General features: G+C 47.0%; 1 protein-coding gene across 2 annotated transcripts in view; it reads left to right on the forward strand.

The window, feature by feature from the left end:
• The first annotated feature begins 1,335 nt into the window (after positions 1–1,335).
• The window catches only part of LOC102432117 (gasdermin-C-like), a 23,946-nt gene continuing 9,555 nt past the window's right edge, over positions 1,336–15,726 (forward strand). The window contains exons 1-6 of one of the 2 annotated variants that reach the window (XM_023757764.1): positions 1,336–1,480; positions 2,316–2,549; positions 2,625–2,793; positions 9,260–9,477; positions 9,816–9,999; positions 12,818–12,986. In XM_023757764.1, coding sequence (XP_023613532.1) covers positions 9,264–9,477; positions 9,816–9,999; positions 12,818–12,986 — 567 coding nt within the window. In that variant the 5' untranslated portion in view covers positions 1,336–1,480; positions 2,316–2,549; positions 2,625–2,793; positions 9,260–9,263. Of the gene's footprint in view, positions 1,481–2,315; positions 2,794–9,259; positions 9,478–9,815; positions 10,000–12,817; positions 12,987–15,726 lie in introns of both variants that reach the window. The other variant, XM_023757766.1, reaches the window with a different exon arrangement.

Consider the following 15,726-nt stretch of genomic DNA (forward strand, 5'->3'; position numbering starts at 1 on the left):
GAACCTAGACAGAACTTGGCTGGAGATCCTGGCTAGGCTGCTGATCAAGTGAATGCTGTCTCTGTGTCATTCCTTCTTCTCCGACTCTGTCCACACCTTTGGGGACCCCTGGACCTGTTGGGGTTTGACCCCAACATATGGCACCCAAACAGGGACCCCTAGGAAAGCCCCCCATTCCCCTAGGTAAGCCCCCCCTCACTCAGGATGGATAGGACTCCACCATAGGAAGAGGTTGGATAGTCTTTGCCGACTCCGTCCACACCTTTGGGAACCCCTGGAACAGGATTCCCCTAGGTAAGCCCCCCCCCCCATTGAGAACCCCCACACTCTGATATGCAGGATGTATTTTCATTGTTACAAATTGAACATAATTAAAGCATAGTGATTAATCACAAAACAATATGTAATTATATATGTGTTTTCCGATGGTCTTAGGCGACCCCTGTGAAAGGGTCTTTTGACCCCCAAAGGGGTCACAGGTTGAGAACCGCTGCTCTACAGCTTATAAAAACTGCAGTTCCTGTGTCCTGATGTCCCCTCTGGATTGGTCAGTATTCCCCTTCGAATTGGTTACTATAGTGATTCCTAAGGCCCTCCTTCCTCATCGTCCTTCCATTCCACTGGGCTGTCTTCTTTTCCTTCTCTTTATTTTGTAAATATAGACCTTTCCTGGCTACTTCCAGTTCCCTTGTCATATGTAAATGCAACTGTTGCTGCTCCCTTGTCTTATGGAGATGTAAGTGCACCTGGCTTCCTTGTGTTATGGAAATGCCCCTTCTCCTAGTCTGCAGCCCCGTGCTTTTCCATGGACCCCAATTCTAAAAAATCCCTAAGCTTGCCTATCTTCCCCTAAAATTTCTGCTTCACTTTCATCCCATGAGGCCACGGGAGTGATCACAGAAGTAATTACAAAGTAAATGGGTTGGGGAAAGTTGTTTTGTCCTTTTAAAAAGAAATCTCCTTGCCCTAATTGGTTTGGCTTGGTGGATAGAGCATTGTCTTGCGGACTGAAGGGTCCCAGGTTCGATTCCAGTCAAGGGCAAGTACCTTGGTTGCGGGCACATCCCCAGTAGGGGGTGTGCAGGAGGCAGCTGATCAATGTTTCTAATGCTCTATCCCTCTCTCCTCCTCTCTGTAAAAAAATCAATAAAATACATTTAGAAAAAAAAGAAATCTTTTTCTTCACCGCTAAAGATTGTAAAATCGATTGCACATGCACACAGGAGGGGTTTGCATTAATTCCCATTGAACAGAGTCTCTGCCCAGGGTCCTGCATATACCTATTCACTCCTGAAGCGTATCTCTACCTTTCTTGCAGACACACGGCCTCATTTTACACAGTGCATTTAAGGTGGCATGTCACCAAATAAGTTGTTCCTGAAAGATCAGACAGAGGCTGAAAACCAGGACTACAAGTTTTATTAGAGGAGAAGGACCTACTGGGCTGTCTGGCAAGGGGAGGACAGCAGCACATGCAGGGGTGAGCACACCCTTTGAGGGGCAGAATGGGAAGGGGTGGGGGTTTAATGTACTTGGCGCACACTGATTGGTGGCTTACTGTGTTGTTCATATAGAACAATGGCTTAGGGTATTTGGCAGGTGTGGACTGGTGGTCCAATGTATAGTCCATATAAGGAACATGTTAATCACTCAGGTATTTCCGGGCTGCAGGTTACTGCCGGGGTCCAGCCCCAGCGGTCCAGGGGTTCCCAAAGGTGAGGACAGTGTCGGCGAAGAATGAAGGACATGGAGATAGCGTTCAGATCATCAGCATAGCCAGGTTCTCCCTTTATTCTCCTGTTACATCTGTATTTATCCCATTTGATCCTATAAGCATGCCTCTATAGTCACATCCTGGTATGTTTTGGGTCCTCCTTTGACCTTCTACAGTTCCTTGTTTCATGTCCATAGTTTCTTATCCGACCTTTGCCAAAAATCCCATCTTCATCTAGTTCTGTTGATTTTAATCCTATCCACTCTATTCCAAAGGTTAGGGCTAGTTTGTTATCTCCATTCCAAGGTCACTACTCTACTGTTCTGTTAAGTTAAAAGGAAGTAACTGAAGGAGATTCTCTTAAGTAAAGATTATGTAGCTTAAGCGTGATTGTTCATAGTTAAGGTGATTAACTACCCGCCTGGCACTTAGTTAAGAGGTTTTACTGATTTATTTTCTTCCTTAGTCCTGTTAATCCCTAACTCCAGGGAAACATTCCTACCTGGGGAAACAACCTTTCTCGGGGAGGTGGCCTTGGTTAGAATACATAGCACTAAGAAGAGGAGCAAACATATTAAGAACAGTATGTCATATACACCAGGTCCCTTGGAACATATCCTGTGCAGATGTTTCTTCCCTGCAATGACTGTGTCAAGCAACAAGAATGCACTGGCTTCCTGCAGATTACGTCATACTCCGCCCACCAGTTGCGGGGAGGGAGGATATGCTCTGCTTCTGGAAGTCTGATCTGTCCTATGGGACAGCCTGGCAGAGACAGTGAATATAGAAATCCTGCCTGATTCTAGTCTCCACTCGGCTGAGAAGGACTTGAGAGGTAAGACCGTGATTCAGAGCTCAGCCCCAGACCTGGTCTGGAGGAGGCGAGGGCCTCATCTGCTGCTTGTTACAGGATATTGCCCTGGAACTTGAGTCGGGGACCAGCTGGTGGGAAGCAAACACGACCAGCGGAGTCATACTTCTCTGTTCTCTGGATTTTGTCTGACCTCAGGCGGTCTGGAGATTGGAAGGAGCACTACCCATTGGAGCCTTTCTCTATAAGACAAGACAATATACAACTGGTAAGTTCTAGCCAGGGACCAGGGGGTGAATAAGAAGATACTGTTATAAGTGGAAATGGGGTTCTTGAGATGCTACAAGGAAAAGAATTTCCTGAGGTCCCCACAGGAGGATGGAGTTTCATGTAGTGGAGGGCTTTATTGATGATGTAAAATTAAGGGGTTGCCCTCCAAGGTCCCATCTCCTTGGAATTCCTAATAGGTCAGCGCACCAGATAGATGGCAACACAGATACTGGCTCCTTCCTGGAACCCGTGACGGACCTGCCCCCGGCGGGAACTCCCACAGCTCATGCTCCCCTGCCCTCACTGAACAGCTGTATAAAAAATGCCTCCACTCCTTTTCGGCACGACTTCACTGGCCCTGCTCTTTGGGGCCCATGTAGCTTGCCCAGGAGTGCAGATTAAAGTACCACCTTGGATTTGCCTGGCTCTTTAACTCTTTGACTTTGTCTCCTGTATCACTAACCCTTACAGGGAGCACACGGCCAAGTGCAGGTCACAGAGCAAGAGAGAAAGAGAACAAGAGCGAACAAGAGAGAGGGAACTTTTTTCTGAGGTTTTAACCAGTAGCTTCTTCAAACCAATGAACTCTTCAAGATTTCACATGCTTCTGATGGGGTCACCTCCTAGCCAATCCATTGTTTCCCAGGCTAGACTGACAGCCAAGCACCCCCCCTGCAAACCCCTCCCCGACTTGTGCACATGGGCCCATCTCCCCCTGTGTTCTATCCCTTCCCCCAGTGACCTGCAGGGAGTGGACTGGTGGTTCCCAGATGACCATGCTTATAGTGCCTGGCCTCCCCTTTGCTTTTTCCCTTTATTAATATTAACCAGCTAACTCTGGCAATAACAATACTATGGTCGGAGAGAGAAATGTTCAGACTAGGTTTGAGAAATGGGTAGAGGTGCTTTGGTTTATTTTAGTTTGAAACCCTCCAAAGTCAGCACTTCTTCCTACAATTCTCCCCAATGCAGAGAATTCTGGGTGACAACATGCAAGCAGATAAGGCGAAGGGATGTGTCTTCTCTGTATGATTTAATTCACTTAGTATAATGTTTTCTAGGTTCATTCATGTTGTCACAAATGGCAAGATTTCATTCTTGTTATGGTGGAGTCATATTCCAGTGTGTAAATGTACATCTTCTCTACCCACTCATCTATCAGTGCCATCTACCTGCCCTCAGAGTCTTCAGCCATGCCAACCCGCCTCAGCGCTGTGGGTGGGATGAAAAAGAAGCAGGCCTCTTAGGAGTGTCCTGCATAGGAGAGGGTGGGTGTGTGTTTGTGTGTGTGTGTGTGTGTGTGTGGGTGGGGTGAGGGGGAGGAGGGAGACAGGCTCACTGTGCTCTCACTCCCCCATGGACCTCAGGGTTATTCTTGACTGAATTGTGCTGCCTCAGAGGAGGGGTGACATGGGGAAGTGAAACTGCTCTGCTTCCACTCCTCAGTACATCCATTCCTCAAGATTTTGACCCGCTGGACTCTGTGTTGTGGCGTGCGAGCGACCGAATGACCACAAGAGTCCACTCCAATTAGAATTTAAGAGCCTTTATTACTGGCCAGTGACTGCTCACCCTTTCTCCATGCAGGGAGTCCAGAGAGTAGCTCTGACCAGATGCAGAGCTGGGGTTTTAAAGGCTGAAACCACATCCTCATAGACAACCGTGCAGAGCAAGCAAGCGAGTTACATAAGCTAATTTTGCAGTTAGCTTGTTACAGAAGAGCAAAGAAATACCAAGCACTCTTCCTAGAGAAATGGAGGAACCATTCATTAACACTAGTGACTAGTGGACTCCGGGAAATAACTTCCAAATCAGGGTACAGTAACATACAGAGGCTTCGCTTTTTATAATCTACTGGGGTCTTTGTCTTGCAGATATGGTTCAGCCCCCTTGTGGGCTTACAGGAAGGCCCCCAGGTGTTGGGGTTCCCAGGTCATATCAGATGATCTGTCCTGGGGCCAGCAAACCCCCCCCCCCCACCAGGGCAGTGCATTGTTCAGTTTTTATGGCCTGACACGCCTTGCATTTCCTCAAGGTGGGCAAAAAAACAAATCTCGGAAAGTCCCCTATAAGCCTTGTGATTAGAGTTCTTAAAATTTCCTCACAGGAAGTTTAAAAATAAAATGTGCCACTCTAGCACGCTCCCCACTGGTCGAATCATTGATTCTGTGTCGGTGTTGCCTGGAGTGGGGATCTGGGAGACCAGGGCCCCATCTAAGGTGCAGGTGAGCTCCCAGGTATAGTTTATTAATTTATGGGGGTGGCTGCTATTTACCCTTTCCTCACCCCCCCACCCCCACCCCCTGTGGGGCCTAAGATAGCAAGAAGATTAGGGGGAGGGCCGCGTGTAAGTCTAATCTTTAGCAGGTCCTAGGTACACTGGGCGGTCCATCTTTCCGGGAGCTGCTCCTGGGGTGCCTCCTTTACTCACGAGCAGTGTGGTTGGTGTTGAGAGGATGACCTGGAATGGCCTGTCCCAGCGAGGTTCAAGGTTGGCGGAGTGAAGTCTCTTAAGTCAGATGAAGTCCCTAGGTTGAATTTGAGGCCACTTCACTGGGATTTTCAGCTCCTCTGGCCCAGGATGTGCTGCTTTAACAATCTGCTGCGTCTGCTGAGTTGTCCCCTGGAGTGCCTGTAAGGACTTGAGCAAGCTAGAGTTATAGTTTCGAGAGTGCTTCCTGTCCTAATTTTGGCAGGAGCGGAGGCGAGCGCCTGAAAATGACTTTAAAAGGAGTGATTCCCTTTACATATGGGGTGCACCGTACTCGCAAGAGAGCAAAGGGGAGGAGGCTCACCCAGTTTTTGCCAGCTCTAGTTTTAATTTGGTTAAAGTCTTTTTTAAGGTTTTGTTTATTTTTATTTTTTTATCTGCCCCGAACTCTGGGGTCTGTAGATATAGTGTAACTTCTAGGTTATTCTCCGTGTCTTAGCTAAAGATTGAGTTACTTGGGCGATGAACACCCGGCCATTGTCGGACCCCAAAGCTAATGGGAGGCTGAATCGAGGAAGGATCTCTGTGATAAGCTTCTTGGTAACTATCTGAGCTGTCTTTCCTTTGGTGGGGAATGCTTCTGCCTAGCCCGAGAAGGTATCTATGAATGCTAAGAGATACTTATAATTGTGAAAGGGCGAGGGCTATGCCCTCCCCTCCATCTTGCCTGTATCCTCCATGTTGGGGCCACGTGTAGCCTTCTTCCCGGAAGCCCAGGCCTCTGCTGGCCACGCCCGGGATTTTAAACTAACCAATGACAATCAAGGGAAATGTGCGCCATAGATATGACCACATCCTGTGTAACAAGACCCGGCTCACGCCTGGCCAATCGGCAGGGCCCACATACCCTTGCGCCACCCCCCTATTAAAGCCGGATTTTCCCACGGGGGGCACTCTGTTCTTGTCGCTGGGGCCGGCCGGGAGCAGAGTCGGGTTGGCGCCCCCAATAAAAGGACCTTCTGCTTTTGCATCGAACTGGCTCCCAGTCTGGTCTTTGGGGATCATGGAATCTGGGCATAACAATTGTACTAGTAGCCCGGTGCACGAGATTCGTGCACATTAAAAGGGAATTAATTGCCCTAACTGGTTTGGCTCAGTGGATAGAGCATCGGCCTGCGGACTGAAGGGTCCCAGGTTCGATTCCAGTCAGGGGCATGTACCTTGGTTGCGGGCACATCCCCAGTGGGGAGTGTGCAGGAGGCAGCTGCTCGATGTTTCTCTCTCATTGATGTTTCTAACTCTCTATTCCTCTCCCTTCCTCTCTGTAAAAAATCAGTAAAATATATATTTTTTAAAAAGGGAATTAATTAGCAGAGATATTTTAACATTGCTATTTGCCCTTTTTCTATAATAGAAGTGTGAGAGGTGAAAGGAAATTAGTAAAATGTATATGAAAATAATATATAAATTTATTAATAAATAAACAGTAACAAAAGGATATAACAACAACAGAGGCATGATATAAAAACGACAAAAACATGATATGAAAACAACAAAAACATGATATAAAAACAACAGTGATGCAAACAATGACTGATAAAGTGATTAAACTTACTCTAATATCTCCCTGTACATCACATTAAGAGTGAAAACACTTTCAGAGTGCTTGCCTAATTTCCCTTGTGATAAAGTACTTAGAACTTTAACTGTAACATCACATGCTCTTCAAGCTCAGGAGAAAGCAACATATAACTGACCATGTGCAAAAACGGGTTCAGGTAGGAACATGCCTACTCTGTCTAGAGTTTGTCCTTGTGATTTATTAATAGTCATCACAAATGCTGGCATCATGGGAAACCGTTGTCGAATCAATTTAAATGGGAGGCCAGTGTCAGATGGGGACAAATTAATTCTTGGAATCAGAACAGCCGCTCCCTCTGCAGATCCTGTTACTACTTCAGCTTCGATAATGTTAGGTCATAATCTTTTGATAATGAATCTGTTACCATTACAAAGACCCCATTTACTATTGAGATTTCTCAATAGCATGATGATAGCACTTTCAATTTTAATTTATGACATGGCATTCCCCAAGGAGTAATACTATTCAGAAATTCGATGGGGAAATTTTCCTTTGTTTCTTTGTTATGGGGTGGGGCCACAACGTTAGTAACAAAGAAACAGAATTAAAACTTTATTGTGGGGAGCTGCTACAGTGTTTTGGACAGGTTCAAGCGTTGGACTGATGAGAGGGCACAGTCCTCTCATGGCCACGTGCAAGTCCCAGCTTAGAGGGCAAGGCCCTCCCAGCACAATTATAGCCAACAGCTGTAGTTGTGAGCTTGAACCTATAGTCGGAACACGTGGCCCCACATGCCTGAGTGATGTGGGCTTGACACAGTTCAGGTGCATGTAGTTGAGTAGGGTTGAAACCCAGGAGAATGTTTGTAAACATTTTGATCACGCCCTTACTTTGCCTCATAGCATCAGCTATAAAATAAAGGCATGGCTGTGGGCGTGGTCGCTGTCTCTCAGAGAAGCAGTGTCCCACCGAGACCGGCTTTCGTTCTCTTGTCTGTCTTTTCTAAGCCTTTCAGCCGCCCCACTCAGGTTCACCCCGTGCTGGCGCAGCACACTTTAGAAAGATCTGCCTCCACCCTCCCAGGGCGGGTTCCTGCCTCAAACTCTGTCCTTACAGGAAACAGCTCCAGGAAACAGCTTGGGGGAGGGCGCAGCCATTGCCAAGACAACCCCTGTAGGACTGACTTCCTTCCACTCGGTCGTGGCTGTTTGTATGTGATGAACACCACCCATGATTTTTATATAAGTAGATTGGGATGTCTGGATCTTAGTGAAGTCTACCTTCTACCTTTTTCCCGGAGCTTGTCCTCTGTGCTGGGTGGAGGGGAGAGCAGGTGGTCTTGTCTAGGGTTTACAAGTCTGGCATCGCCTTCTTACAGACTTGGAGAGGGTATGTAGCCTAGGGAGGTAGTAGTCTCTGCTGAGGAGCTCCGCCAGCTTCGTGGATCCGAGGTGTGTGCTCTGGTGAATCTGGCTGATCACAGTCCCCCCGAGGGGCTCGGGTAGTAGTACCCTCTGGTCTGGTAATATTTCCCATCCGCTAGCCACCGGCCGAGTTCCTAACTTGTTAGCTAGCTTGTACTCCTCTGTGGAGTGCCTACGTGTTCCTTCTAACAGGTGTGCCAGGAGGACAGGTAAGATGTCCAGGGGCCCCACTGGTTTTTGAGCCACCTCTTTGGCTGTCCTGTCTGCAAATGTGTTTCCCGAGCCTCTTCGGTGTCTGCTGTTTGGTGTCCCTTGCAGTGTATTATAGATACCGCTTTTGGCAACCACAAGGCTTTAAGTAGGTCAAGGATTTCGGGGACGTTTTTGATTTTCTTTTCCCCTGATGTCAGTAGCCCTCTCTCCTTGTACAGGGCCCTGTGGACGCGGATGGTGGCGAAAGCATATCTGCTGTCCGTGTAGACGTTGACTGCTTTTCCTCTTGCCCACCATAGGGCCTGGGTGAGGGCGATGAGCTTTGCCTTCTGTGCTGAAGTCCCATATCCCAAGGCTTGGGCCCAAATTACCCGATCTGCCGTTACCACTGCCACTCCTGCATATCGCATGCCGTCTGATATGAAACTGCTCGCATCCGTGTTCAGGGTTTCATCGGGGTTGGGCAGTGGCAGGTCAGTCAGGTCTTCTTGGAGGTTTTTCAGTGATGACAAAACCTTGGAACAGTCATGCAGGGGCTGTGCAGGGTCATTGTCAGGGAGGAGGGACTTAGGTGTAGGTATCTCATCTGTTCACTAAAGACCATCCTGATGGACAGTTATTTAAGGAAGACCCAGGGCCCATTAAAGCTAACAGGGTCACTTGCACATGCATGCGACTTCACTGTGAATATACGACAAAGGCCTATGACACAGTCAAGCCACTGCCAACTCTCTCTACATGACATGGGAAAACTCTTTTAATCTAATCTGTAAGATCCACCTGATCTTTGTGCTTCCCTTCTCTCTGCCCCTAGCAACATGCCCTCCATGTTTGAGAGAACTACCAAGAAATTGGTCAAAGAGATCGGAGACGGAGAGCTCAGACCTGTCAAATGCTTGGAGAGGGCCACCAAGATACGCCGGTTTTCTCTAATACGGAGAAAGAAGGCTCGCTCTCTGTTTTGGCAACTACCTGATGAACCACTTGACGTCTCCCTCATGCACATCCTCGAACCAGGTTCTTCAGTCCCAGGTATTGTCAGCCAGGGGCATAGGAGGCAGGGGCTGCAAAACAAGGGTGCAGGGAGAAGGGATGCAGCCAGCAAGACATGCTGAGACACCCACACAGGGGACCTCACCATTCCTTAGGGTTAGGACAGTATCCCTGTTATCCAGCCCCTGGGTGGATTCAAACGTCCTCAGGAGTCATTTACACTCAAAATGTCGGCTGATGAGTTAGCTTCTCGGTGGAGATTCAGTTGAGTGGGAGAGCTGGGCGAGCTAGGGCTCAGTCGTTCCGTTTCCATGCCATTTCCCAGCTGTTCCAGAGGGAATTCTTGGCTGAACCTCAGGTACCTTGTTTGTTTCCAGATGCTGCTGTGGAAGTGTCTGCCGTCTTCAGTGACACTGTGGTCACGAAGCAGCAGGCGGCTGGGAGTGTGAATGTTGGGGCAGAAGTGGGCTTCTCGGGGGAGACTGCTTCATGCCGAGGGTCCTCCCTCGAGTACCAGATTGTTAGCACCCCACATGAAACCTGGGACAAGCTTCAGAAGAGGTGAGGACAGGGGGAGGGACCTGGTCAATGGGCCCCACGCAGAGCTCTCCTCTTGGGCAAGGAGGCTCAGAATGAGGAAAATGACACCCCAGATCACACTGCCCTTTTTTTAAAAAAATTTATTTTATTGATTTTTTACAGAGAGGAAGGGAGAGAGATAGTTAGAAACATCGATGAGAGAGAAACATCCATCAGCTGCCTCCTGCACACCTCCCACTGGGGATGTGCCCACAACCCAGGTACATGCCCTTGACCGGAATTGAACCCGGGACCCTTGAGTCCGTAGGCCGACGCTCTATCCACTGAGCCAAACCGGTTCCGGCAACACACTGCCCTTTTTGGATGTTCACGTGTTCATTCCTTCATGGAACAGTGATTAGTTATCTAATAAGTCTTCATTAAAGCTGCGGTTGTCACCTGGCTGGTGTGGCTCAGTGATTGAGTGTCGACCTATGAACCAGGAGGTCATGGTTCGATTCCCGGTCAGGGGCACATGCTAGGGTTGCAGGCTCGATTCCCAGTGCGGGGTGTGCAAGAGGTAGCCGATCAGTGATTCTCCTCATTGATGTTTCTATTTATCTCTCCCTCTCCCTTCCTTTCTAAAATCAACAAAGATATATATTTAAAAAAGAAAAAGCTGCAGTTGTCCATTACTATGCTGTTTTGTGGTCAGGCTAGAGTAATGACAAGACAGATAAAAATCCCTGCCCTAAAACGTATTTACTGGGGCAGGGGATATGCAGTGAGTGAGAAAAATAAGCAATAAAAAATAAAGTTAAAGTATTAATTTAAGTGAGGCAACGGCTCTGAAACTCTGTTTAAACAAAGTATGGCTCAGAGTCTTAGAATTTAATTTATCTCAGTGCCTGTGGGAAAAGACCTTTTAGAAACAGAGATTTTAATTTAAAGAGTATTTTTTCTTTTAAAAAATATTTGTAATCATTTCAGAGAGGAAGGGAGAGGGAGACAGTGATAGAACATCAATAATGAGAGAGAATCATTGATTGGCTGCCTCTTGAAAACCCCTACTGGGGATCGAGCCTGCAATCCGGGCATGTGCCCCGATCCAGATTTGAACTGTGACCTCCTGGTTCATAGGTTGACACTGAACCACTGAGCAACACAGGCCAGGCCTAAATAGTATTTCTATCAGTGCAAAGAAATACTAAAGCAACTAATGAAAATCCCAGGCTATTGGAGACTGAAAGCTACTTTGACCGGGTGTGGCACAGTTTCTCCTGGTGTCTTGTAAGACTTATTAGAACTAACATTTACAAAGACTTTACGGTGTAAAAGAGTATTTGGGTTTTAGCTGCAGGAAAATAAAATAAAATTTGTCCTAGAAATTTTTCAGCAGTTGAAGAGGCTCCAATTTGAGGGACACTTTTTATTATCTAGCACCAAGAAAAAAAAGTCTGTCTGAGGTCAAACTGGCAATGTGAGAAGAAAGGCAGTGAAACACTTTTGATAAATGTATGTGGGTAGTGTCAGGAGCTGGTGGAAGAGGGGCTGGAGGGAGGGGCCTATTTAGGTCTCTCTGTGGAGCTAACAGTTGAACTGAGACCTGCAGAATAAAGGGAGCAAAGAGCAGGAGGAAAGTGGCCCAGATGAGGGGTTTGAAGCCTGGGCCAGGACCAGCTTGGCATTTTCTGGAGCCGTGGGAAGTCAGTGAGGTGGGAGCTTAGCCAACCAGGATGAAGGTGACAGAAGTGAGGCTTGGAGGTGAGTGAATGTCAGATGACACAACATCTTAGAGACACGGTAAGGGCCTTGACTTCCCCCAAAGGGTGACGGGAAAACTCATACTGGACGCTCAGGGACCTCCTCCACTGAAAAGCAATGCAAGGATCTCTCAGTATTCCCCTCGGCTCTCTACAGGGCGCCAACCCAGTGGGGCTTTTAGTGGAATGAGAGTTGAGCCAGAGAACAGAAATGCAGATGAAATCTGTTTTCAGTACTTTCAACCCGTCACATCCCCTGCCCAGACCTGCATCTTCACGGCAGCCTCCCAGCCACCTGCCAGGGACAGTTACTCTGTCCACATCCCCATGTGCTTGTCCTGGAAACTCATCCAGCACCTCCTGCTTCATCACGTTTACCTGTTTGCCCCACCCCACCCTGCTGTGCCTCTAGAGCAGTGGTTCTCAACCTTCCTAATGCCGCGACCCTTTAATACAGTTCCTCATGTTGTGGTGACCCCCAACCATAAAATTATCTTCGTTGCTACTTCATAACTGTAATTTTGCTACTGTTATGAATCATCATGTAAATATCTGATATGCTAGATATATTTTCATTGTTACAAATTGAACATAATTAAAGCATAGTGATTAATCACAAAAGCAATATGTAATTATATATGTGTTTTCTGATGATCTTAGGTGACCCCTGTGAAAGGATCGTTCGACCCCCAAAGGGGTCACGACCCACAGGTTGAGAACCGCTGCTCTAGACAATGGTCAGGCTCCCTGGGGACTGTTGTCAACCAAGTGCACCTGTCCACTCCCGGCCTCTTCAGGTGGGAGGCCCAGGCACTGGGCATCTATAAACTGCCCTCTAACAGGGCCAATATAATTTTAGAAAATGCTGATGCCTTCACAAAAATAGCCTGCGTACTCTCCTCCCACGCCCCATCAGAAAATGGAGACCCTCCACCCTGTGTAGCAAAGAAGATGTTTTGCTTTCCTTGGTAACTTACCCATGTGCCAGGATCTTTCTACCTGCAGCAGGAACACCCTTCCAGGTCCTGAGGAGGAGGGTGACCCAGGGCCACCTGGGAAAGGCATCTCTTCCCACTCTGACCCTCTACTCCCTGCAGGAAACTGCCAGACCCAGAACCGTACTTTCTGAAGCAGTGCCGGGAAGCAGAGGTGAATCTGTATGTTGTGACCGACACCGTGGAGCTGCTCAACAGCCCTGTGCTGCAGGATCTCAGCAGCAAAAAGATCTTGGGGAAATTCTCCCTCCCTCTGGATATTTTGGTCAAGGTATGAGGTGGGGACACTGATCGATAAAATAGGAAGTAGATTTAATTATGTGGTATTACATTTGCTTTGGTAAGGGATGGATTCTGGCAAATCTAAAGGGGTGGCTGCCGTACTATCTACAGGTCCAGTTTTATGCAGGAAGAAATGAGGGACCCCACTACCAAACCTCAGTGGTTGAAGTTCCCTAAATGCTGTGGCTTCCTGAGGAGAATTGATAAGAGGGAGATTTAAATGTCTTTAGGCTTATAGGATTGATATAACTCACAAAAACCAACAATAGTACTTTCAATTATAAAGAAATTCATTTATCAAATAGTGTGTGTTTTAATGTACTCATATACATTATATCTTTTATATATAGTTTGTCCTTAGTTAGAAGAATTAGAAACTCAAGTAAAAAAGCGGAATTCTGAACTAATTTCCCCAAGGTTGGTGATTTTATTTTGAAGGAGGGGAGTCTGAACAAGTGAAACATTGCTCCAGTGTGAAGGGTGTTTGACCTTCAACTTTCGGTTTCCATCTGCTTGAGCTGGAAACTGGCTTTCTGAGAACAGGGGACAATCCTGTGACATTCGTCCCCCACACCCTCTCACTCCCCACAACTGTCACAGCTCTTGCCAGCCAGCTGGGTGCTAAGTGTTGGCCATGGGCTATGATGTCGTTAGACAGTTTGCATATCACCTCTGGGTCATGGCTGCATCAATTTTGTTTTGGTCAATCAGACAAAAGATCAATAAAGAAACAGAGGACTCGAGCAGCGCCATGTAGATGAATTGAACTACATTCCCTAACAGACATACAACATGCTGCGGAGTAGCACACACATTCTCCCCATGCACACCTGGAGTGCGCTCCAGCCCAGCTTACATGCGAGGCCTTCCTATCAGTCTGACCAAGTTTAAGAAGCCTGAAGTTACACCAGATACCTTTTCTGGCCACAGAGGAAAGAAACTAGAGATCAAAAACAAAAGGAAAACTAACAAATTCACAAATATATGGACATTAAGAAATACACTGTTGAATCCCCCTGGGTCAAAGAAGATACCACGAGGGAGATCAGGAATTATCTATAGACAAATGAAAGTGAAAATATAGTACCATATTGTACATCTAAAAATGAGTGAAATACTATCTTTTTGGTGGTTTTTTTGTTGTTGCCACAATAGAGATTAAATGGAAGAGCTACATAATAACAAAAAGCTTAACAAAATTCAAATAAATGTATTCTTTTTTATATAAAACTAAAATCCATCTTGCTTTTATAGCAAGATGTGGAGTCTTACTTGTATCCTCAAATACCTTATTGCCATATTCCTCTTGAACAAGGTATAAAATCATAAAGCCAAAAAAATATATAATGGAAACAACAGCATACAAGAAGTATCTGACTTCTTTCAATATACCCTGACTTCTAATATGTTTTCTTTATCTGTCATTTTCTGCAGTTTGAATTCATGGTCCTGGATCTATGGTTTGGTGTCTGACATTAATTTGGGGAAAATCCTCATTTATTTTTGCTTCCAGTATTTTTTCTCTTCCTTTCTCTTCTCCTTATGTTATCATTACATGTATGTTACAACTTTCATAGTTGTCCCACAGTTCTTGGATATTATGTTTCATTTTTTAGTAATTTTTCTCTTTGCTTTTCAATTTTGAGATTTCTGTTGAGATTTCCTCAAGTGCAGAGGTTTTTCTCTCACTTGTGTCCAGTCTACTAATGAGCCAAACAAAGGGTTTCTTTATTTCTCTTGTATTTTTATCTCTTTAGCATTTCTCTTTTATTTTTTTTCTTAGAATTTCAATCTCTCTGCTTACATTACCTGTCTGCTCTTGCATTTTGTCTGTTTTCCATGAGATCTCTTAGCAAATTGTTATTATTATCTAATCTAATAAAAGAGAAACATGCAAATTGACCATACCTCTGCTATAACCCAAGCCACACCCACCCACCAATCAGGAGTGAATATGCAAATTAACCCAACTAAGATGGCGGCGGCCACGGAGTTGGAGGGAGCAGGAGGCTTGGATTGCCCCCGGTGATGGAGGAAGCCATGCTTCCGACCTGCCCTGCTGGCCCTGAGCTCCGCTCAAGGCTACAAAGTTTCAATTATAGAAGATAAATAAAGCCCAGATACCTGCTTCCAGCCTGCAGATATGGCCAGCCTGAAAATGGCCCTCAGCCCCTCACCCAGGCTGGCCACAACCCCATGAGGTGAGGGTCCCCACTGGGAGCCTTGGCCAGTCTGCAAACAGCCCTCAGCCCCTCACCCAGGTTGGCCAGGCACCCCAGCGGGACCCCTACCCTGATCCAGGACACTCTTCAGGGCAAACCAGCTGGCCCCCACTCATGCACCAGGCCTCTATTCTATATAATAAAAGGGTAATATGCAAATTGACCCTAACAGCAGAACCCCTGGGAATGACTGGTCACTATGACACACACTGATCAACAGGGGGCAGCTGCTCAATGCAGGAGCTGCCCCCTGGTGGTCAGTGTGCTCCCACAGAGGGAGCTCTGCTCAGCCACAAGCCAGGCTGATGGCTGCCAGCACAGTGGTGGTGGCAGGAGCCTCGCCTGCCTCCTCAGCAGCGCTAAGGATGTCTGACTGCAGCTTAGGCCTGCTCCCCACTGGCAAGTGGACATCCCCTGAGGGCTCCCGGGCTGCCAGAGGGATGTCTGACTGCCAGCTTAGGCCCAATCCCCCGGGGAGCGGGGGCACAGGCTGGGCTGAGGGGACCC

This window comes from Myotis lucifugus, unplaced genomic scaffold (assembly GCF_000147115.1).
Source record: "Myotis lucifugus unplaced genomic scaffold, Myoluc2.0 scaffold_113, whole genome shotgun sequence".
NCBI lineage: Eukaryota > Metazoa > Chordata > Mammalia > Chiroptera > Vespertilionidae > Myotis > Myotis lucifugus.